Source organism: Bos javanicus, chromosome X, assembly GCF_032452875.1.
Source record: "Bos javanicus breed banteng chromosome X, ARS-OSU_banteng_1.0, whole genome shotgun sequence".
Lineage (NCBI taxonomy): Eukaryota > Metazoa > Chordata > Mammalia > Artiodactyla > Bovidae > Bos > Bos javanicus.
In genome coordinates this window covers 37,682,007-37,705,355 of record NC_083897.1, presented here as the reverse complement: position 1 = coordinate 37,705,355, position 23,349 = coordinate 37,682,007, and the positions used below count along the sequence as shown (strand labels likewise).

The window sequence follows — 23,349 nt, the reverse complement described above, 5'->3', positions numbered from 1 at the left end:
ATCACTGCCTTGACCAGCTTGTTCTTCTAGCTCTTTCCTCCACACTGGTAGATAGTGTTTAACTCCTTCCATATCACCAGTGACGTTCCTGCTGTTCAGTCAGCTGTGCAGCCACGTGTGTCAGAATCACCCCCTCCTGGCCCAGGTGTTCACCTTCCCAGCCACCCAGTGAATCCCCAACCCTGTGTCCGTCCAAAATCTCTGCACCTTCCTCCATCACCAGGTCTTTCAAAATGGTAGCCACTAGCCACATGTGACTCTTGAAATTTAAGTGCATTGAAATTAAATCAAATCTTAAAATTCACTTCTTCAAGTTGCACTAGCCACATTTCACATGTTTAACAGCCCCATTTTCTTCATTACAGAAACTTCTGTTGCACAGGATTGCTACAGAAAAGTAATCAAGCAAAACAATAATATATACCTCAAAGTTACAGGTGCCTGTGAAATGGTTTCTCACCAGAATGAATGGTTATTTCCTCTAAACCTGAGACAGAGCCTGTTCTCCTATTTAGTACCTATTGCATAATTCTTCTTCTTCCAAGTGGTTTTGACATATCTTTCTCCCCCTCAACCTGGGGAACCCTGCGTGTTTCGTCATCTCTGTCTCCCACTAGTGTTGGGCAAACACAGGGGAAATGGGATTTGACTCAAAGCGAAGAGGGCGGGGCTGGAGCAGAGCAGGCATAAGCAAGCTGCTTAGTTACAGCTCTGAGAGTGGCTACGTGAAGTAGTAGTTTTTCCAAAGAGCAAAGATGGGTGGCGGTGGAGCTGATGGAGTGTCAGGAGTCATGGTCGTGGTACCAAGTATTTCCTCAGGATCACCCAGCCCTACTGGGCAGGGGACGGCAAGCAAGAATGAAGTTACAAGTTACTCTGACCTACTTTTGCTCGAACCCTTTTCACCTTCCTCCCTGCCTGTTCCTGCCACTCAGCAGATGGGAGAAACTTCCTGGAGCCCTGTGCCCACAGGAGCCACACTTCTCACCTCCACGTCCTCCATGTTCCCCCTCCCTCCAAAGACACGTCTGTGGCTGGGTACACACAGGGCACTGAACCATGGGGCCTGTGACTGGGTCTGCATTCAGGAATCAGTGTCAAAGGGCATTCTTGACTGCCTTACGTAACGGGGATGGTATGACTACATTTAAGTGCTGTTTAAACAAAGAGAGACCAAGGGGCTTCCATTCACACCCAACTCACTCGTTTCTGGGACTTTGTTTGGGAAGCAGCCAAAGATGAGCCCGCTGGAGTGGATTTGGCTTTGGAGACCATGTTTGCCATGACTGCAAGTCTCCAGGTTCCTGTTACCCTGATGATCTGGAGCAACAGTGCTCCCCAGCCCTTCCCACCGGATCCCAGCCACTTCTTTCTCCCAGGCCCCTGGGGTGGAGGGTTTCTGTAGTGTTTCCTTCGCAGAGAGGCTTAGGAGGGAAGCTTTTCCACACGGTTATCACACCTTGCTCCCCCATCCCACACAGGAGTGGCTTACTCTTCCTCTGAGGCTTGAGATCTCTGTTCACGGGGGGAGGCTCCAGGTCTACGGGGAGCTCGGGCAAGGGGCTGGAGATGCTCCCTGAGTTCATTGGAATGTAATCGTCAGAGCTGTCATGGGGTCCGAGAGCAAAGGTGGCAGTCTGGGGACTCATGGGCATGTAGCCGTCCTCAGTGCTGGTGGAAGTTGGTGGGGACATTGGGAAGAACCTGCATGGCTGCAAGGGAATGAAAACCAGTTAGAAAGCACAGAATAGCATGGAAACTGCTTCTGGTGGGCAAACTTGGCTGCATGTGAGATTTCAGTTGCAAATTATCTAGGAATAACTCTGAACTTCCTTAGGAGAGTTAGACAAGCCTCTAACTCAAGCTCTGCCTCTGGACTTATCATGGGAGGTAGGTGATGACTAGCCTAGGACTCATGCTGGAAGACAGAGGTCAATGAAATTTATGCAAATACTTTAAGAATAATGGGATGACCTCAACAGCTGCCTCAGGTCTGAGATGTGTCCAGACCATTAGAACCGGTAAGGTCCTTAAAGAGCACGAAGTCCAGTAGTTCCCAGACAAGTTCAAGCTTTAATGGGAGACTGCAAGGGTCCTCGGAGATTCAGAGTGCTGAATCTCAAAAGATATCAAGGGAACATATATAGGGTAGACTATGTTTTGGTAAAAATTAAGGTTTAAAGAAACTCAAGTACCAAACTTACCAAATTCAAACTTAGCCGCTTGTCTCGGTGTCTTAAAGATTGGCCTTCTACATCTGCTGCAAGAAACAAGCCAGGGTGGTGAAAAATGCAGGACACCAGTTGAAACTAAGCTCAGGGCCCTCTGCTCAGCTCCAGAGGGAGAGAGGCTTGCTACTCAGTCTAGCTGGACAGCCAGAACATTCCCCCGCAGGTGGAAAGCAGACTAGATTTTGAAGAGGTTTCTGTATGATGCTTCGGTTCTGTTAATTGGGGGGAGTCATGGGAAGCGATTAATAAATGCTTGCTGCATTTGTCACATGGATTTTCTGTACTTAGAAATGGCAGAAACAGAGCTGGAGTTTGATAAGAGGAGAGGAGGCATGAAATAGCCCTTGCAAAGAACAGGAGAATGGGGTGAACAAAGGAATAGCCTTGCACAGTGTCAACACGAATTGGTAACCATGAATTTCTGCAGCCAGAGTCAGCACTTCAGTACAGATCCAGAGAGAGAGGAGAGCTGGATGAATCTAAGATTAGACATTTCTGAGATGGATGTGACCCATATAGAGTGTGATGTAAAAATTCAGAATAACTGTTGAATTAAAATAGATATCCAGAAGGTAGCAAGATACATGTGTGCAGAGTCAAATGAGACTTACTTAGAGATGGAGTTAAAACCTAAGAGTAGAGGAGATAATCTAGAGGTTTTAAATGTTGAGAAAAGTTTAAGTATAAAATCCTGGAAACTTTGGGCTTCCCTTATGGCTCAGAGGTAAAGAATCTGACTGCCAATGCAGGAAACATGGGTTCAATCCCTGATCTGGGAAGATCCCACATGCTGTGGGCAGGTAGAGTCTGTGCGCCAGTACTAGTGAGCCTGTGCTTTAGACCCTGGGAGCTGCAACTATCAAAGTTCAAGCGTCTTAGAACCTGCGCTTTGCAACGATAGAAGCCACTACAATGAGAAGCCAGCACACCCCAACTAGAGAGTAGCCCCTGCTCGGTTCAACTAGAGAAGGTGCACGAAGCAACAAAGACTCAGCACAGCCATAAATAAATAAATTAATAAAAGTATGTTTAAAAAATCCTAGATATTCTCACTATTCAAAGAGTAGGAAGATGAGGACTGGCTCATGTTGAGAGAGAGCAGTTGGAGAGTAAGGAGGAAAGCCAGGGGCTAGAACCACGAGAGCCCACAGGAGGAGATGGAGGCTGGTGGCAGTGAGCATCGCTGGGAAGGGCCCTCAGCATGTGGGACTGGAGCAAACTGTCTCCCTAGAACCTGGAGATGTGAAAAGCCAAGCTGCCTCTGAGAAATTAACTGTAGTCAACATCATCTTCAAGCAAGAGAATAACTCCCAACTTAGAAAGATGTGATGGAGACTGGAGATTGATTAAGAATGTCTTTTATATATACACAGATATGTGTGTCTGTCTATGTTTATATTTCTTAAAGGGGGAAGTTAAAAGATGCTCTGGAGTCACACTGGTTTTAAATCCCTAATCTGCCACATATTAGCTCTGTGACACTAGACAAGTTACTTTCTCTGTGTCTCAGTTTCCTAATCTGTAAAGTGAGACCAATAATAGAACCTATTTCACAGGACTTCTGGAAAGATTAGATGTGTTAGGGCATCCAGAGGACTTAGAACAGTGCTTGGAACATTAAGTATTTAATAAATCCTACCAATTATTATGGATATTGTTAATAAAGAATGTGGTGACCCAGTGATTAAAATTCTGTGCTCCTACTACAGGGGGTACAGGTTCTATCCCTGATCAGTGAACTAGATCCCACATGCCACAAAGAATGGCCAAAAAAAAAAATTAAGAATGGGACTTGCATATGTGTACACAGTCCCTAACTTTCTATTACAAAATTCATAGTGAAATCACCAAATAACACAATTACAGAGAAACCCCTGCATCAACATCAGCTAGTTTAAGGAATTTGTGATAGAGGAAAGACAGGATTCGAGAGTGGATGAACATTCCTATGAGACAGATATCTGTCACATTCACCCTTTTTCATATTATTCCCTTGCCCCCACCTGCTCTACTAATCTCCTTGACCATGTTCTACTTTTTCTCTTTCCAAAGTACTATCACCTTCTAATGAATCAAATAGTTTTGTTATACCAAGCCTTACTGAGAATGTGACTATATGTGTGTAAAAACACTGTCAATTAAAGGTGTACAATATGCTGATTTGTCATACATATATTGCAAAATGATTACCACCATAGCATTAGCTAACACCTCCATACCATCACACAACTACCATTTCTTTTTTTCTGCCAGTTTCATTGAGATGTAATTGACACACAGCACTGTGTAAGTTTTGGGCTTCCCTGGTGGCTCAGTGGTAAAGAACCCACCTGCCAATGCAGAGGATGCATGTTCAATCACTAGGTTAGGAAGATCCCCTGGAAAAGGAAATGGCAACTCACTCCAGTATTCTTCCTTGGAAATCCCATGGACAGAGGAGCCTGGCAGTCTACAGTCCATGGGGTTGCAAAGTGTCGGCAACGACTGAAGTGACAAGGCATAGCATTAATATTAGATATCAAAAGTTTATTTCCAACATTTTGCTTTAAAGTAAAGGAGAGAAATGGGTGGAAATGGGGGAAAATTAAATAAGAATTGATTAACAATACTCAAGAAAGAAATTAAAGAAAAAGAGAAAACCATCTCAGAAATGAAGCCTAAGTTACAAAATTCCAAGGGAAGAAGATATTCAACTGAAAATGCAATAAGTAGAAATGAAGAAAGTCCATAAAACACCTAAGGGAATGAAAAATAAAGTAAAAAAGAATCACAGAAAAAGAGATTGAAATAGAAGATAGGCAATGAAGATGCAATATATGTATTGTTAGATTTCCCCCAAAGAAAAACAAAACAATAGTATATTACTAATATTGAAATCATAATCCAAGAAAAGTTTCACAAATAAAGTAACATTTGAATCTACATATTGAAAGGCCCATCAAGTAACTGGAATAAATAGTCAATTCTACCCAGAATGTAAAATTTATTAAAACAGCTATATCTATCAAAATGACTAAATGAAAACAAGTGAATTAAATACCCAGTTCAAAGCTAGAAAAGGAACACTAGAGAAAACCAAAAGAAATCATAAAGTAAAGACACAAGCAAAAATTAATAAAGTCCAGAGGAAGTGGATTTACTTTTTTAAAAATCAAAATCTTGGTTTCCTGGGGTAAAAATTTAATCTGAGGGAAACCCACTAGCCAATCTAATCAATAGAGGTAGCACAAATGTACAAAATAAGAACTGATAAGGAGAAAGCAATCATTGAAACAGAGGAGTTTTTTTTAAAGAGACACTTCTGCATGCCTCTACACAAATAAACTTTAAAATCTAGATGAAATGGATGATTTCTAGAGAAATACACTACACCAAAATTGACACAAAAAGTGATAGAAATCTTACACATTTAAATTTCCATAGAATAAAACAGACAAAGTTACCTCCCAAAACTACCTCCCAAAGCTACCTCCCAAAACCACCTCCCAAAAGTGAAGTCATTCAGTCGTGTCCAACTCTTTGTGACCCCCATGAACTGTAGCCTGCCAGGCTCCTCTATCCATGGGATTCTCCAGGCAAGAATACTGGAGTGGATTGCCATTTCCTTCTCCAGGGGATCTTCCCAACCCAGAGATTGAACCTGGGTCTCCTGCATTTCAGGCAAACTCTTTACCACATGAGCCAGGGAACCTTCCCAAAATCACCTCCCAAAGCTACCGCCCAAAGCCACCTCCCAAAACTACCTCTCAAAACCACTGAGATCAGATGGTTCCAACAGACAATTTTACCAAACCTTCAAATACCAGGCAGTCTCAATGCTTCAAAAATTTGTTAGAAAGTTTAGAAAACCAAGGACTATTTCTAATTCTTTTTATGAAGCAAGTATAACTTTGGAAGCTAAACCTGATAAAGATAAAATACATCAGAAAAGTATAAACCAATATCACTTATGATTATTAACACAAAAATCCTAACTAAAATATTAGCAAGCATCATGCCCTCTTTGAACCATTACTATAAAACTTCTCACTATCCTCTCCAAGTTGGGACACATTGTTTTGAGGGCATTAGCCCGCTCTGGACTCCTTAGCCTAGCAAAGCAATAAAGCTACTTTTTTCTACTTCACCACTACCCCCAAATATTAGAAAACAGAAGAAAGTGGTATTACTAGAATGGCTGAATGAGGAGCTCAGAGAAGCTATTCCCCCAAAAAGCAATGATAAAACTGTACAAAATTATTTTTGTATGCAACTATTAGGGAACTTTGAAAATTTACCAAAAGCATACAACAAAACTATTGCATATTGTATTTGGAAGCTTTTATTGAAAACAAACAAACAAACTACTGGACATCACATAAGAACAGTGAGAATTTGTGGCATTTTAGCTTGGGGTGCTCCCATACCCCTCAGCAGCTCACTCAGCAGTAGTTCTACCAGGGCAAGGCAAGTCATAAAAACTGGCAGCTTTTTTTGCCAAAGGGGTCTCATTTGATTTGGATCAAAGCATATAACAAACTCCATTCCTCTATGTACTATCAAAAGCATACCAACATTCACTTTATATGGGTTCCAGAAGTAGAAAAGAGAGAGAAAAGAATAAAAAATTGTATTTACAGAACTTATGGTTGAAAACTTTCTACATGGAAACAGACATCCAGGGACAGGAAGCACAGAGGGTCCCTAAAAAAAGATGAACCTAAACAGACTTACAAGACATACCATAATTAAAATGGCAAAAATTAAAGATAAAGAGAGAATTCTAGAGTCATTTACAAGGAAATCCCAAAAAGGCTATCAGCCGATTTCTCTGAAGAAACTTTTCAGGCCAGAAGAGAGTGGTATGATAGATTCAAAGGCTCAAAAGGGAAAAACCTGGTTGCTTGGGGCTGGTGCACTGAGATGACCCAGAGGGATGGTACGGGGAAGGTGGAGGGAGGGAGGTTCGGGATGGGGAACACGTGTATACCTGTGGCAGATTCATGTTGATGTATGGCAAAACCAATACAATATTGTAAAGTAATTAACCTCCAATTAAAATAAATAAATTTATATTAAAAAAAGAAAAAAAAAGAGTGAAATAACAACAACAACAACAACAAAAACCTGTGACCTAGGATAACCTACCCAGCAAGATTACCATTTAGAATCAAAAGAAATATAAAGAGATTCTCAGACAAGCAAAAATGAAAAGAGTTCATCAATACTAAACCTACCCTAAAAGAAATGTTAGAAGATCTTCTCTAAGCAGAAAAGAAGGAAAAAATATTTAAAAAAGGAAAACCCCACTAGGAAAGCCAAATATATAGCAATGACTGAGGAAAAACCACTTAAATAGCCAATACAAAGATTAAAATACAATAAATTATAAAATCAACTATAACTACAATAAAGAAGGGACAGACATGAAGATGTAAAATATGACATCAAAAACACAAAATGTGATGGAGGAGAGTAAAAAATATAGATTTCTTAAGAGTTTGTTTGAACTTAAATGACTATCAGTTTCAAACAAGTAGATATAGGCCAACATATATGAAAACAATGGTAAACACAAACCAAAAAGCTACAATAGATACACAAAGACTAAAAAGAAAAGAACACAAACATAATACTAAAGAAAATAATCAAACCACAAGGGAAGACACAGAAAGAAGAAATTAACAGAGAATAATAATAACTATTATTAAAATGAAAATAAGGACATATCTATCAATAATTAGTTTAAATGTCAATGGGCTAAATGCTAAAATCAAAAGATGTAGTCTGGCTGATCAGATCAAAAACAAGATTCTTCAATATGTTGCCTACAAGAGACTCACATCAGGGCTAATGACACATAGAGCTGAATGTGAAGGGGTGGAAAAAATATTTCATGCAAACAGAGATGACAAAAAACTGGAAGTAGCAATACTTATATCAGACAAAACAGACTTTAAAACAAAAGCTATAACAAAAGACAAAGAAGGACACTATATAATGATAAAGAGATAAATAAGAAGAGGATATTACATTCATTAACAAATATGCACCCAATACAGGAGCATCTAAATACATAAAGCAAATACTAACAAACTTAAAGAAATTGACAATAACAAAATAATATTAGGGGACTTTGACACCCCACTGACATCAATGGACAGACCATCCAGACAGAAAATCAGTAAGGCAACAGTAGTCTTAAATTACACAATAGACTGGTTAAACTTAATAGATACTATAGGACATTCAATCAAAAAACAAAATACATATTCTTTTCAAGTTCACAAGGAGTGTTCTCCAGAATAAATTACATGCTAGGCCACAGAAAAAGTCTCAAAAAATTTTAGAGGATAGAAATTATATCAAGTATTTTTCCAACCACAACAGTATGAAACAAGAAATCAATTCTAGAAAGAAAAATAGGAAAAGCACAAATGTGTAGAGATTAAGCAATATGCTAATAAAAAAAAGCAATGGGTCAATGAATGAGTCAAAGAGGAAATCAGAAAATGGCTTGAGACAAGTTAAAATGGAAATACAACACTCCAAAATCTATGTAATACAGCAAAAGCAGTTCTATGAGGAAAGTTTACAGTAATACAGGCCTTCTTCAAAAAATAAGAAAAATCTCAAATAAACAACTTAACCTACCATCTAAAACTAGAAGGATGCCCATTCTTGACACTTCTATTTAACGCAGCATTGGCAGTCCTAGCCACAGTAATCAAACAAGAAAAAGGAAACAGAAGCAACCAAATTGGAAAGGAAAAAGTAAAACTGTTACTATTTTGCTGATGACATGATACTTTATATAAAAACCCTGGAGTGTCCACAAAAAAAAAAAAAAAATTATTAGAACTAATAAATGAATTCAAGTTTCAGGACACAAGATTAATAGACAGAAGTCTGTCATAGTTCTATACATTAATAATGAACTCTCAGAAAGAGAAAGCAAGAAAATAATCCCATTTTAAATCACATCAAAAATAAAATACCCAAGAATAAACTTAACCGAGGAGGTAAAAGACCTATACTCTGAAAACTATACAACATTGAAGAGGGAAACTGAAGATAATACAAAATAATTAAAAGATATCTTGTGCTCCTGGGTTGGAAAAATTAACATTGTTAAAGTGTCCATATGAACCAAAGCAATCTACAGATTTAATGCAATCCCTATCAAAATAATGCCCACAGAAGAATAAATAATCTTAAAATTCATATGGAACGAAAAAGATCCAGAACTGCTAAAGCAATCTTGAGAAAAAACAACAACAACAAAGCTAGAGGTAAAGCCTATCCAGACTTCAGACTATACTGCAAAGCTACAGTAATTAAAACATCATGGTACTGGCACAAAAACAGATACATAGATCAGTGGGAGAGAATAGAGGGCCCACACACCTATGGTCCATTAATCTATGACAAAGGAGGCAAGAATATACAGTGCAGAAAAGACAGTCCCTTCAACAGGTGATGCTCAGAAACCTGGACAGCTACACGTAAAATAATGAAACTAGAACACTTCCTAACACCATATACAAAAATAAACTCAAAATGGATTAAAGATCTAACTACAAGACCTGAAACCATAAAAGTCCTAGAAGAGAACATAGGCAGAACACTCTTTGACATAATTGTAGCAATATTTTTTGAATATATCTCCACTTTATGGAAAATAGAAGGGGAAAAAAGTGGAAACAGTGACATATTTTATTTTGGGGGGCTCCAAAATCACCACGGATGATAATTGCAGTCATGATGTTAAAAGACGCTTGCTCCTTGGAAGGAAAGTTATGACAAACCTAGACAGTGTATTAAAAAGCAGACACATCACTTAGCCAACAAAGATCTGTATAGTCAAAGCTATGGTTTTTCCAGTAGTCATGTATGGATGTGAGAGTTGGACCTTAAATAAGGCTGAGTGCTGAAGGACTGATGCTTTCAAATTGTGGTGCTGGAGAAGACTCTTGAGAGCCTTTGGACAGCAAGGAGATCAAACCAGTCAATCCTAAAGAAAATCAATCCTGAATATTCATTGGAAGGACTGATGCTGAAGCTGAAGCTCCAATACTCTGGCCACCTGATGTGAAGAACTGACTCACTGGAAAAGACCCTGATGCTGGGAAAGATTGAAGGCAAAAGGAGAAGCAGTGGCAGAGGATGATATGGTTATATAGTGTCACTGACTCAATGAACATGACTTTGAACAAACCCCAGTAGATAGTGGAGGGCAGGGGAGCCTGGCATGCTTCAGTCCATAGGGTCACACAGTCAAACACAATTTAGCAACTGAACAACAATAAGCAAACAAAAGAAATAAAAGTGAAACAAACAACTGGGACCTAATTAACTTAAAAGCTTTTGGACAGCAAAGGACACCACCAACAAAATAAAAAATCAACCTATGGAATGAGATAAAATATTTGCAAATGATATGACCAACAAGATTTTAATATTCAAAATACATAAATAGCTCATAAACCTCAATATTAAAAAAAAAAAAACACCAAAGTACGTGATTTGAAAATGGGCAAGAGAGAGGAACTGTGGCTCCTGAGGCATGCCGGATGCAGAGAAACTGAAGATGTAGTCGACCAGATTTTGGAAATAACTACAACAGGAGGTCTGAAAAACAAAGAGGTCGTTTTCATCTCATCAGGCCTAGATGAAGAGATCAAGCCCTGAGCCTTTGGAGTGGGAGTAATGACTCCAAGACCCTAGACTACCCAAGGAAGTATCAAATAGTGAGAACTTACACAAAGGAAACCACTTCAATGCAAGACCTGATCACCCAACCACCAGTAGCACTCTGTGCAGGATGCCTCATCTAAACAATAAACAAAACAAACACAAACTCAATCATCAGCAGACAAGATTACCTCACTCAGCTTTGCCCATCAGAGGGAAAAAAAAAAGACTCAGCACAAATCTCACCCTATATGAAGCTTACACAAACCACTGGACCAACCTTAGGAGGGTAGAAACCAAAAGGAAGAAAGAATTCAACCTTGAAGGCTGGGAAAAAGAGACTTCAAACATAATTAGTTAAAAAAATAATGAATAAGGCAGAGAAATACTACACAAATGAAGGAACAAACTAGAAACATAGAAGTCCAAATAAATGAAGAGGAAATAGGCAAACTACCTGAAAAAAAATCAGGAATAATGATAGTAAAGATGATCAAAAACCTTGAAAACAAAATGGAGAGAATTCAAGAAACAAAATCAACTAACAAAGACCTAGAAGAATTAAAGAATAAACATACAAAAACAAACAACACAATTACTGAAATTAAAAATACTCTAGAAGGAATCAATAGCAGAATATCTGAAACAGAATAACTAATCAGTGAGCTGAAAGTTAAAATGGTGGAAATAATTTCTGAAGAGTAGAATAAAGTAAAAAGAATGAAAAGAACTGAGGCTACTTTCAGAGACCTCTGGGACAATATCAAATGGATGAACATTTGAATTAGAGGTATCCCAGAAGAAGAAGAGAAAAAGAAAGGATATGAGAAAATTTTTGAAGAGATTATAGTTGAAAATTTCCCCAACATGGAAGAGGAAATTGTCAACCAAGTCCAAGAGGTGCAAAGAGTCCCATACAGGATAAACCCAAGGAGAAACACACCAAGACAGATACTAATCAAACCAACAAAGACTACACACAAAGAAAGAATATTAAAAGCAGCAGGGGAAAAGCAACAAGTAACATACAAGGGAACCCCATACATTTAACAGCTGATCTTTCAGCAGAAACTCTGCAGGTCAGAAGGGAATGGCAGGATATATTTAAAGTACTTAAAGAGAAAAATCTACAACCAAGATTACTGTACCCAGCAAGGATCTCATTCAAAATTGATGGAGAAACAAAAAGCTTTTCAGACAAGCAAAAGTTAAGAAAATTCAGTACCACCAAATCAGCTTTACAACAAATGCTAAGAAATACAAGAAAAAAATCTACAAAATCCACCCCAAACAATTAAGAAAATGGCAATAGGAACACATATATCAACAATTACTTTAAATGTAAATGGATTAAATGCTCCAACCAAAAAGACACAGACTGGCTGAACGGATACAAAAACAAGACCCATATATATGCTGTCTACAAGAAACCCACTTCAGACCTAAAGGCACATATAGACTGAAAGTGAGAGGATAGAAAAATATATTTCATGCAAATGGGAACCAAAAGAAAGCAGGAGTAGCAATCCCCATATCAGACAAAATAGACATTAAAATAAAGAAGATTACAAGAAATAAGGAAGGACACTACACAATGATCAAGGGATCAATCCAAGAGGAAAACATAACAATTGTAAATATCTATGCACCCAACATAGGAGCACCTCAATACATAAGACAAACACTAACAGACATAAAATGAGAAGTTGACAGTAACATAATAATAGTAGGAGACCTTAACACTCCACTCACACCAATGGACAGTTCATCAAAACAAAAAATTAAGAAGGAAACACAAGTCTTAAATCATACATTAGATGAGATGGATCTCATTGATATCTTCAGGACATTCCATCCAAATGCAGAAGAATACACTTTCTTCTCAAGTGCACATGGAACATTATCCAGGATAGACCACATCTTGGGTCACAAATCAAACTTCAGTAAATTTAAGAAAATTGAAATCGTATCAAGCCTCTTCTCAGACCACAACGCTATGGGACTACATATCAATTACAAGGAAAAAAAAAAAACGCAAGCATATGGAGATTAAACAATATGTTTCTAAATAACAAACAGGTTACAGAAGAAATCAAAAGGGAAATAAAAAATTTCTAGAAACAAATGACAATGAAAACATGACAACTCAAAACCTATGGGATGCAGCAAAAGCAGTTCTGAGAGGGAAGTTTATAGTAACACAATCCTACCTCAAGAAATAAGAAAAACATCGAATAGAAAACCCAAATTTACACCTAAAACAACTGGAAAAAGAAGAAAAAAAGCCTCAAAATTAGTAGAAGGAATGAAATCATAAAGATCCAAGGAGAAATAAATGAAAAAGAAACAAACAATAGTAACGATTAATAAAACTAAAAGCTGTCTTCGAGATGTTTATCTTTGTTTAATTTGACAAACCATTAGCCATACTCATCAAGAAAAAAGGAGAGAAGAATCAAATCAACAAAATTAGACATGCAAAAGAAGAGGTTTCAACAGACAGTGCAGAAATACAAAGGATTATGAGACTTATGAACAATAAAATGCAATATTATGGCAACAAAATGAATAACCTGGAAGAAATGGACAGATTCTTAGAAAAGTTCAATCTCACAAGACTGAATCATGAAGAAATAGAAATTATGAACAGCCCAAATACAAGCACTGAAAGTGAAGCTGTGATCAAAATCTACAAAAAACAAAATCCCAGGATCAGATGGCTTCACAGGAGAATTCTATCAAACATTTAGAGAAGAGCTAATACCTATCATTCTCAAACTCTTTAAAAAAATTCCAGAGGAAGGAACACTTCGAAACACATTCTACAAGGCTACCATCACCCTGATACCAAAACTAGACAAAGATAACACAAAAAGAAACCTACAGGCCAAAATCACTGATGAATATAAATGCAAAAATCCTCAACAAAATTTTAGCAAACAGAATTCAGCAACACATTGAAAAGGTCATACACCATGATCAACTTGGGTTTATTCCAGGAATGCAAGGATTCTTCAATATATGCAAATCAAACAATATGATATACCATATAAACAAATTGAAAGATAAAAACCATACGATAATCTCAATAGATACACAAAAAGCCTTTGACAAAATTCAGCACCCATTATGATTCAGTTCAGTTCAGTTCAATTGCTCAGTCGTGTCTGACTTTTTGTGACCCCATGAATAATAGCACGCTAGGTCTCCCTCTCCATTACCAACTCCCGGAGTTCACCCAAACTCATGTCCATCAAGTCGGTGATGCCATCCAGCCACCTCATCCTCTGTCATCCCTTTCTCCTCCTGCCCCCAATCCCTCCCAGCATCAGGGTCTTTTCCAATGAGTCAACTCTTCACATGAGGTGGCCAAAGTATTGGAGTTTCAGCTTCAGCATCAGTTCTTCCAATGAACACTCAGGACTGATCTCCTTTAGGATGGACTGGTTGGATCTCCTTGCAGTCCAAGGGACTCTCAAGAGTATTCTCCAACACCACAGTTCAAAAGCATCAATTCTTCAGCGCTCGGCTTTCTTCACAGCCCAACTCTCACATCCATACATGACCATAGGAAAAACCATAGCCCTCACTAGATGGACCTCTGTTGGCAAAGTAATGTCTCTGCTTTTGAATATGCCATCTAGGTTGGTCGTAACTTTCCTTCCAAGGAGTAGGCATCTTTTAATTTCATGGCTGCAGTCACCATCTGTAGTGATTTTGGAACCCCCCAAATAAAATCTGACACTGTTTCTACTGTTTCCGCATCTATTTCCCATGAAGTGATGGGACCAGATGCCATGATCTTCGTTTTCTGAATGTTGAGCTTTAAGCCAACTTTTTCACTCTCCTCTTTCACTTTCATCAAGAGGCTCTTTAGTTCTTCACTTTCTGCCATAAGGGTGGTGTCATCTGCATATCTGAGGTTATTGATATTTCTCCCGGCGATCTTGATTCCAGCTTGTGCTTCCTTCACCCCAGCGTTTCTCATGATGTACTCTGCATATAAGTTAAATAAGCAGGGTGACAATATACAGCCTTGACGTACTCCTTTTCCTATTTGGAACCAGTCTGTTGATCCATGTCCAGTTCTAACTATTGTTTTCCGACCTGCATATAGGTTTCTCAAGCGGCAGGTCAGGTGGTCTGGTATTCCCATCTCTTGAAGAATTTTCCACAGTTTATTGTGATCCACACAGTCAAAGGCTTTGGCATAGAAAATAAGGCAGAAATAGATGTTTTCCTGGAACTCTCTTGGTTTTTCGATGATCCAGCAGATGTTGGCAATTTGATCTCTGGTTCCTCTGCCTTTTCTAAAACCAGCTTGAGTATCTGGAAGTTCACGGTTCACGTACTGCTGAAGCCTGGCTTGGAGAATTTTGAACATTACTTTACTAGTGTGTGAGATGAGTGCAATTGTGTGGTAGTTTGAGCATTCTTTTTTAGGACTTCCCTGGTGGCTCAGATGGTAAAGCGTCTGCCTACAATGTGGGAGACCCAGGTTCAATTCCTGGGTTGGGAAGATCTCCTGGAGAAGGAAATGGCAACCCACTCCAGTATTCTTGCCTGGAAAATCCCATGGATAGTGGCACCTAGTAGGCTACAGTCCATGGGGTCACAAAGAGATGGACATGACTGAGCAACTTCACTTGAGAATTCTTTGGCATTGCCTTTCTTTGGGATTGGAATGAAAACTGACATTTTCCAGTCCTGTGGCCACTGCTGAGTTTTCCAAATTTTCTGGCATATTGAGTTCGGCACTTTCATAGCATCATCTTTTAGGATTTGAAATAGCTCAACTGGAATTCCATCACCTCCACTAGCTTTGTTCGTAGTGATGTTTACTAAGGCCCACTTGACTTCATATTCCAGGATGTCTGGCTCTAGGTGAGTGATCACATCAGCGTGATTATCTGGGTCGTGAAGCTCTTTTTTGTACAGTTCTTCTGTGTACTCTTGCCACCTCTTCTTAACATCTTCTGTTTGTTAGGTTCATACCATTTCTGTTCTTTATCGAGCCCACCTTTGCATGAAGTGTTCCCTTGGTATCTCTAATTTTCTTGAAGAGATGTCTAGTCTTTCCGATTCTGTTATTTTCCTCTATTTCTTTGCACTGATCGCTGAGGAAGGCTTTCTTATCTCTCTTCGCTATTCTTTGGAAGTTTGCATTCAGATGCTTATATCTTCCTTTTCTCCTTTGCTTCTCGCTTCTCTTCTTTTCACAGCTATTTGTAAGGCCTCCCCAGACAACCATTTTGCTTTTTTGAATTTCTTTTCCATGGGGACGGTCTTGATCCCTGTCTCCTGTACAATGTCATGAACCTCCATCCGTAGTTCATGAGGCACTATATCTATCAGATCTAGTCCCTTACATCTATTTCTCACTTCCACTGTATAATCATAAGGGATTTGATTTAGGTCACACCTGAATGGTCTAGTGGTTTTCCCTACTTTCTTCAATTTAAGTCTGAATTTGGCAATAAGGAGTTCATGATCTGAGCCACAGTCAGTTCCTGGTCTTGTTTTTGCTTGTATAGCGCTTCTCCGTCTTTGGCTGCAAAGAATATAATCAATCTGATTTTGGTGTTGACCATCTGGTGATGTCCATGTGTAGAGTCTTCTCTTGTGTTGTTGGAAGAGAGTGTTTGCTATGACCAGTGTGTTCTCTTAGCAAAACTCTATTAGCCTTTGCCCTGCTTCATTCTGTACTCTAAGGCCAAATTTGCTTGTTACTCCAGGTGTTTCTGGAGAAGGCAATGGCACCCCACTCCAGTACTCTTGCCTGGAAAATCCCATGGATGAAGGAGCCTAGAAGGCTGAACCCATGGGATTGCTGAGGGTCAGACACGATTGAGCGACTTCACTTTCACTTTTCACTTTCATGCATTGGAGAAGGAAATGGCAACCCACTCCAGTATTCTTGCCTGGAGAATCCCAGGGACAGGGGAGCCTGGTGGGCTGCCGTCTATGGGGTTGCACAGAGTTGGACACGACTGAAGCGACTTAGCAGCAGTAGCAGCCAGGTGTTTCTTGACTTCCTACTTTTGCATTCCAGTCTCCTATAATGAACAGGACATCTTTTTTGGGTGTTAGTTCTAAAAGGTCTTTGAGGTCTTCATACAATCGTTCAACTTCAGCTTCTCCAGCATTACTGGTTGGGGCATAGGCTTGGATTACTGAATGGTTTGCCTTGGAAATGAACAGAGATCATTCTGTCGTTTTTGAGATTGCATCCAAGTACTGCATTTTGGACTCTTTTGTTGACCATGATGGCTACTCCATTTCTTCTAAGGGATTCCTGCCTGCAGTAGTAGATATAATGGTCATCTGAGTTAAATTCACCCATTCCAGTCCATTTTAGTTTGCTGATTCCTAGAATGTCGACATTCACTCTTGCCATCTCCTGTTTGACTACTTCCAATTTGCCTTGATTCATGGACCTGACATTCCAGGTTCCTATGCAATATTGCTCTTTACAGCATCGGACCTTGCTTCTATCACCAGTCACATCCACAACTGGGTATTGTTTTTGCTTTGGCTCCATCCCTTCATTCTTTGTGGAGTTATTTCTCCACTGATCTCCAGTAGCATATTGGGCACCTACTGACCTGGGGAGTTCCTCTTTCAGTATTCTATCATTTTGCCTTTTCATACTGTTCATGAGGTTCTCAAGGCAAGAATACTGAAGTGGTTTGCCATTCCCTTCTCCAGTGGCCCACATTCTGTCATACCTTTCCACCATGACCCACCCATCCTGGGTGGCCACACACGGCACAGCTTAGTTTCATTGAGTTAGACAAGGCTGTGGTCCATGTGATCAGATTGGCTAGTTTTCTGTGATTATGATTTCAGTGTGTTTGCCCTCTGATGCCCTCTCGCAACACCTACCATCTTACTTACAGCCCATGGGGTCACAAAGAGTCGGACATGACTGAGCGACTTCACTTTCAATTTCATTTCTTCTAGGTTGTCCATTTATGATTAAAACTCTTCAAAAAATGGGCAAAGAAGGAACCTACCTCAACACAGTAAAGGCCATATATGGTAAGCCTACAGCAAATATTATTCTCAATGGTGAAAAACTGAAAGCATTCCCCCTAAGATCATGAACAAGACAAGGGTGTCCATTTTCACCACTATTATTCAACATAGTTCTGGAAGTCTTAGCTGAAGCAATCAGAGAAGAAAAAGAAATAAAAGGTATCCAGATTGGAAAAGAAGAAGTAAAGCTCTCACTGTTTGCTGATGACATGATATTGTACCTAGAAAACCCTAAAGATAGTATCAGAAAATTACTAGAGCTAATCAGTGAATTTAGCAAAGTAGCAGGATACAAAATCAACACACAGAAATCACTTGCATTTTATATACTAACAATGAAAAATCAGAAAGAGAAATTAAGGAATCAATCCCATTCACCATTGCAACAAAAAAATTAAATATCTAGGAATAAACTTACCTCATGAGACAAAAGAATTGCACACAGAAAATTATAAGACACTAATGAAAGAAATCAAAGATGACATAAACAGATGGAGAGATATTCCATGTTCTTGGGTAGGAAGAATCAATATCATGAAAATGATTATACTACCAAACACAATCTACAGATTCAGCTTGATCCCTATCAAATTACCAATGACATTTTCACAGAACTAGAACAAAAAATTTCACAATTCATATGGAAACACAAAAGACCCCAAATAGCCAGAGCAGTTTTGAGAAAGAAGAATGGAGTTGGAGGAATCAACCTTCCTGACTTCAGATTATACTACAAAGGTACAGTCATCAAGACAGTATGGTACTGGCACAAAAACAGAAATATAGACCAATAGAACAAGATAGAAAGCCCATAAATAAACCCATGCACCTATAGGTATCTTATTTTTGACAAAGGAGGCAAGAATATATAATGGGACAAAGACAGCCTCTTCAAAAAATAGTCCTGGGAAAACTGGACAGCTACATGTAAAAGAATGAAATTAGAACGCTTCCTAACACCATAAACAAAGATAAACTCAAAATGGATTAAAGACCTAAATGGAAGACCAGAAACTATAAAACTCTCAGAAGACAACATGGGCAGAACACTGGATGACATAAATCAAAGCAAGATCCTCTATGACCCACCTCCTAGAGTCATGGAAATAAAAACAAAAGTAAACAAGCGGGACCTGATTAATCTTAAAAGCTTTTGCACAGCAGAGGAAACACTAAGTAAAGTGAAAAGACAACTCTCAGAATAGGAGAAAATAATAGCAAGTGAACTGACAAAGGATTAATTTTCAAAATACACAAGCAGCTCATACAACTCAATACCAGAAAAACAAACAACCCAGTCAAAAAATGGGAAAAATACCTAAATAGATATTTCTCCAAAGAAGACATACAGATGGCTAACAAACACATGAAAAGATGTTCAACATTGCTCATTAATAGAGAAATGCAAATCAAAACTACAACTACCTCACATCAGTCAGCATTGCTATCATCAAAAATTCTGCAAACAATAAACGTTGGAGAGGGTGTGGAGAAAAGGGAACGCTCTTGCACTGTTGGTGGGAATGTAAATTGATACAGCTACTATGGAAGACAGTATGGAGATTCCTTTAAAAACTAGGAATAAAACCACCATATGACCCAGCAATCCCACTCTTAGGCATATACTCTGAGGAAACCAAAACTGAAAAAGACATATATATCCCATTGTTCATTGTAGCACTATTTACAATAGCTAGAACATGGAAGGAACCGATTATGTCCATCAACAGATGAATGGATAAAGAATGGAATATTACACAGCCATAAAAAGGAACACATTTGAGTCAGTTCTTATGAGGTGTATGAACCTAGAGCCTATTATACAGAGTGAAGTAAGTCAGAAATAGAAAGATAAATATCGTATTCTAACACATATATACAGAATCTAGAAAAATGGTACTGAAGAATTCATTTACAGGGCAGCAATGGGGAAACAGACACAGACAATAAACTTACGGACATGGGGAGAGGGGAGGAGAGGATAAGATGTATGGAAAGAGTAACATGGAAACTTACATTACCATATGCAAAATAGATAGCCAATGGGAATTTGCTGTATGGTTCAGGAAACTCAAACAAGGGCTCTGTATAAATCTAGAGGGGTGGGATGGAGAGGGAGACGGGAGGGAGGTTCAAATAGGAGGGGATATATGTATACCTATGGCTTATTCATGTTGAGTTTTGACAGAAAACATAAAAATTCTGTAAAGCAATTATCCTTCAATTAAAGAATAAATTGATTTTTTTAAATGGGGAGGAAAATGAATGGAGATTTTTACAAAAAAATCGTAAGATAGCCAACAGGAACATGAAAAGATGTTCAACATCAGTAATTATTAGAGAAATCCAAATCAAAGCTACAAGGAGATATCACCTCACACATGTGAGAACGGCTATCATCAAAAAGACAACAAATAACAAGTGTTGGTGAGGATGTGGAGAAAAGGGAACCATTGTACAACTGCTGGTGGGAACGTAAGCTGGTGTAGTCACCATGGAAAATATATGAAGGTTCCTCAAAAAACTTAAAATAGAGCTACCATGTGATCCAGCAATCCCATTCCTGAGCATTTATCAGGAAAAAAAAGAAAACTCTAATTCAATAAGACATATGCACTCCAATGTTCATAGTAGCACTACTCACAATAGCCAAGACAGGGAGGCAACTAAAGTGTCCATCAACAGATGAATGGATAAAGAAGATGCAACACATATATACAGTGAAATATTGTTGTTGTTTTTCAGTCACTAAGTTGTCTCCAACTCTTTTTACCCAGTTCCTAACTCAAAACATAAAAGACAGTGAATCACTCAAGGAGAAAAAATGTGTATAGAAACTATGGTGTAACATATAAAAGATACTATGATAAAGGGTCAGACACAACTGAGCAACTAAACAACAAAAACAATCTGTAAAAATACTGAATCACTGTGTTATACACTTGAAAGGGAAACTAATATATTATAAATAATCAACTGTAATTCAAAAAAAATTGGCCAGTGAAGTTCTTCATGTTAACAGGATAAAGGAGAAAAATCACATGGTCATAAAATATTTCAACAATTTCAATACCCCTTGATGATTTAAAAAAATAACATTTAGCAAAGTAGGAATATCAGAGAATGTACTTAATCCAATGAACAGTATCTACAAGTTTCCTGCAAACCACATTACAACAGTGAAACACAGAAGTTTTCCAGGTGAGACCAGGAATAAGACAAGGATCCCAGTTATTAACAGTACTATTCAAAGATATCCTGGCCTTCCTAGCCCAAGCAGTGACATGAGAAAAAGAAAATGAAAGATACAGATGTTAGAAAAAACAGTTTTTAGTATTTGCATGTTATAAAGAAAAATGTAAGTAAATATACATTTAGAAAAGATAGGGGACTTCCCTGGTGGCCCAGTGGCTAAGACTCCCAATGCAGGGTGCCTAGGTTTTGATCCCAGTAGGGGAATGAGATACCACATGCCACAACTAAGACCTAGCACTTCCAAATAAATAAATAGTAAAAAAAAGAAAAGGTAGATATAAAAACCAAAATTTATTTTTATGCAATAGCAAAAAATTTTTTAAGTAAAATATCATTGACAATAACATGAAAAATAACAAATACATGGGAATATATTAATGAGATATGCAAGACTTCACTAAAAGCCATTAAAAACTATAGACACAAATAAAATAATAAGGATAATTCCCTGGTTGTTCAGTGGTTAGGACTCTGTGATTTCACTGCTCAGGATGCAGGTTCAGTCCCTGATCAGGGAACTAAGATCCCGGGAACAAGCCTGTGAGATGAGGCCAAAAATAGGTAGTAGCTGAAAGTGTGGAATGGGGAGAAAAAGAACTGGATGAAGGCAGTCAAAAAGTACAAACTTCCAGTTGTAAGATAAATACATATTTGGGAAGTAATGCATGACAAGATAAATAGAATTAACAGTGCTGCATGTTATATATGACAGTTGTTACAAGAGTAAATCCTTAGAGTTCTCATCAGAAGGAAGATTTGCTTCTATTTTTGTAATGTTATATCTATATGAGATGATAGATGCTCACAAAATTTGTGGTCATCATTTCATGATGTATATAAGTCAAATCATGCTGTGTTCCTTAAACTTACACAGTGTTGTATGTCAATTACATCTCAATAAAAGCAGAAGAAAAATAAAAGAAAGATAAAGGATATAGGCAAGGCAGATCACAGTGGGCCTTGTACACTATGGTAAGAAATTTACATTTTATTCCTAGTGCAGAGAAGTCATTAGATTGGTTTTTTAGCAAGGAACTGACTATCTGATTTAAATTTTTTAAGAGATCACTTGACTGCAGTGTGGAAAACAGATTAGAGGCAGACAAGCATAGTGGTGCCATGATATCAGGATAACGAATTACATTACAGTAAATATATTCAGATTTCATTTATGCTTTAAAAAGAAGATGTAGTATGTACTTCTGTATTGTTTAACTTTTTCCAGTAAGAATTCATGCACTCCAAAAATAAAAAAAATTAATAAAAATTTAAACTGAGGAATGTGTTTTGTTTAAGAGATTGCTGATTAATCACTTGAAATTGAAAACTTTAAGGAACAGAAACACTATAGACATGTCATATTTTATATTTAAGCAGCAAAGTAAGTCAGGAAACAAAACTTAGTAACTGTTAAACCTGGCGCAGGAGATAAGAAAGCCTTCTTAAGTGATCAAGGCAAAGAAATAGAGGAAAACAACAGAATGAGAAAGACTAGCGATCTCTTCAAGAAAATTAGAGATACCAAGAGAACATGTCATGCAAAGATGAGCACAATAAAGGACAGAAACGGTATGGACCTAACAGAAGCAGAAGATATTAAGAAGAGGTGGCAAGAATACACACAAGAACTACACCAAAAAGATCTTCATGACCCAGATAACCACGATGGTGTGATCACTCACCCAGAACCAGACATCCTGGAGTGCAAAGTCAAGTGGGCCTTAGGAAGCATCACTATGAAGAAAGCTAGTGGAGGTGGTAGAATTCCAGGTGAGCTATTTCAAATCCTAAAAGATGATGCTGTGAAAGTACACTCAATATGCCAGCAAATTTAGAAAACTCAGCAGTGGCCACAGGCCAGGAAAAGCTCAGTTTTCATTCCAATCTCAAAGAAAGGCAATGCAAAAGAATGTTCAAACTAACACACAATGGCACTCATTTTGCACACTAGTAAAGTAATGCTAAAAATTCTCCAAGCCAGCCTTCAACAGTATGTGAACTGAGAACTTCCAGATGAACAAGCTGGATTTAGAAAAGGCAGAGGAACCAATTTTGCAACCAAATTGCTAACAGCCATTGGATCATAGAAAAAGCAAGAGAATTCCAGAAAAACATCTACTTCTGCTTAATTGACTATGCTAAAGCCTTTGAG

General features: G+C 38.2%; 1 protein-coding gene across 3 annotated transcripts in view; it reads right to left on the bottom strand.

The window, feature by feature from the left end:
• Positions 1-23,349, bottom strand: part of GAB3 (GRB2 associated binding protein 3) — an 86,338-nt gene that overhangs the window by 18,292 nt on the left and 44,697 nt on the right. For 2 of the 3 annotated variants that reach the window (XM_061408922.1, XM_061408918.1), the window contains 2 exons: positions 2,205-2,260; positions 1,493-1,712 (listed from right to left, as the gene is read on the bottom strand). In XM_061408922.1, the coding sequence (XP_061264906.1) occupies positions 1,493-1,712; positions 2,205-2,260 (276 nt within the window). The remainder of the gene's footprint in view (positions 1-1,492; positions 1,713-2,204; positions 2,261-23,349) is intronic. The other variant, XM_061408921.1, reaches the window with a different exon arrangement.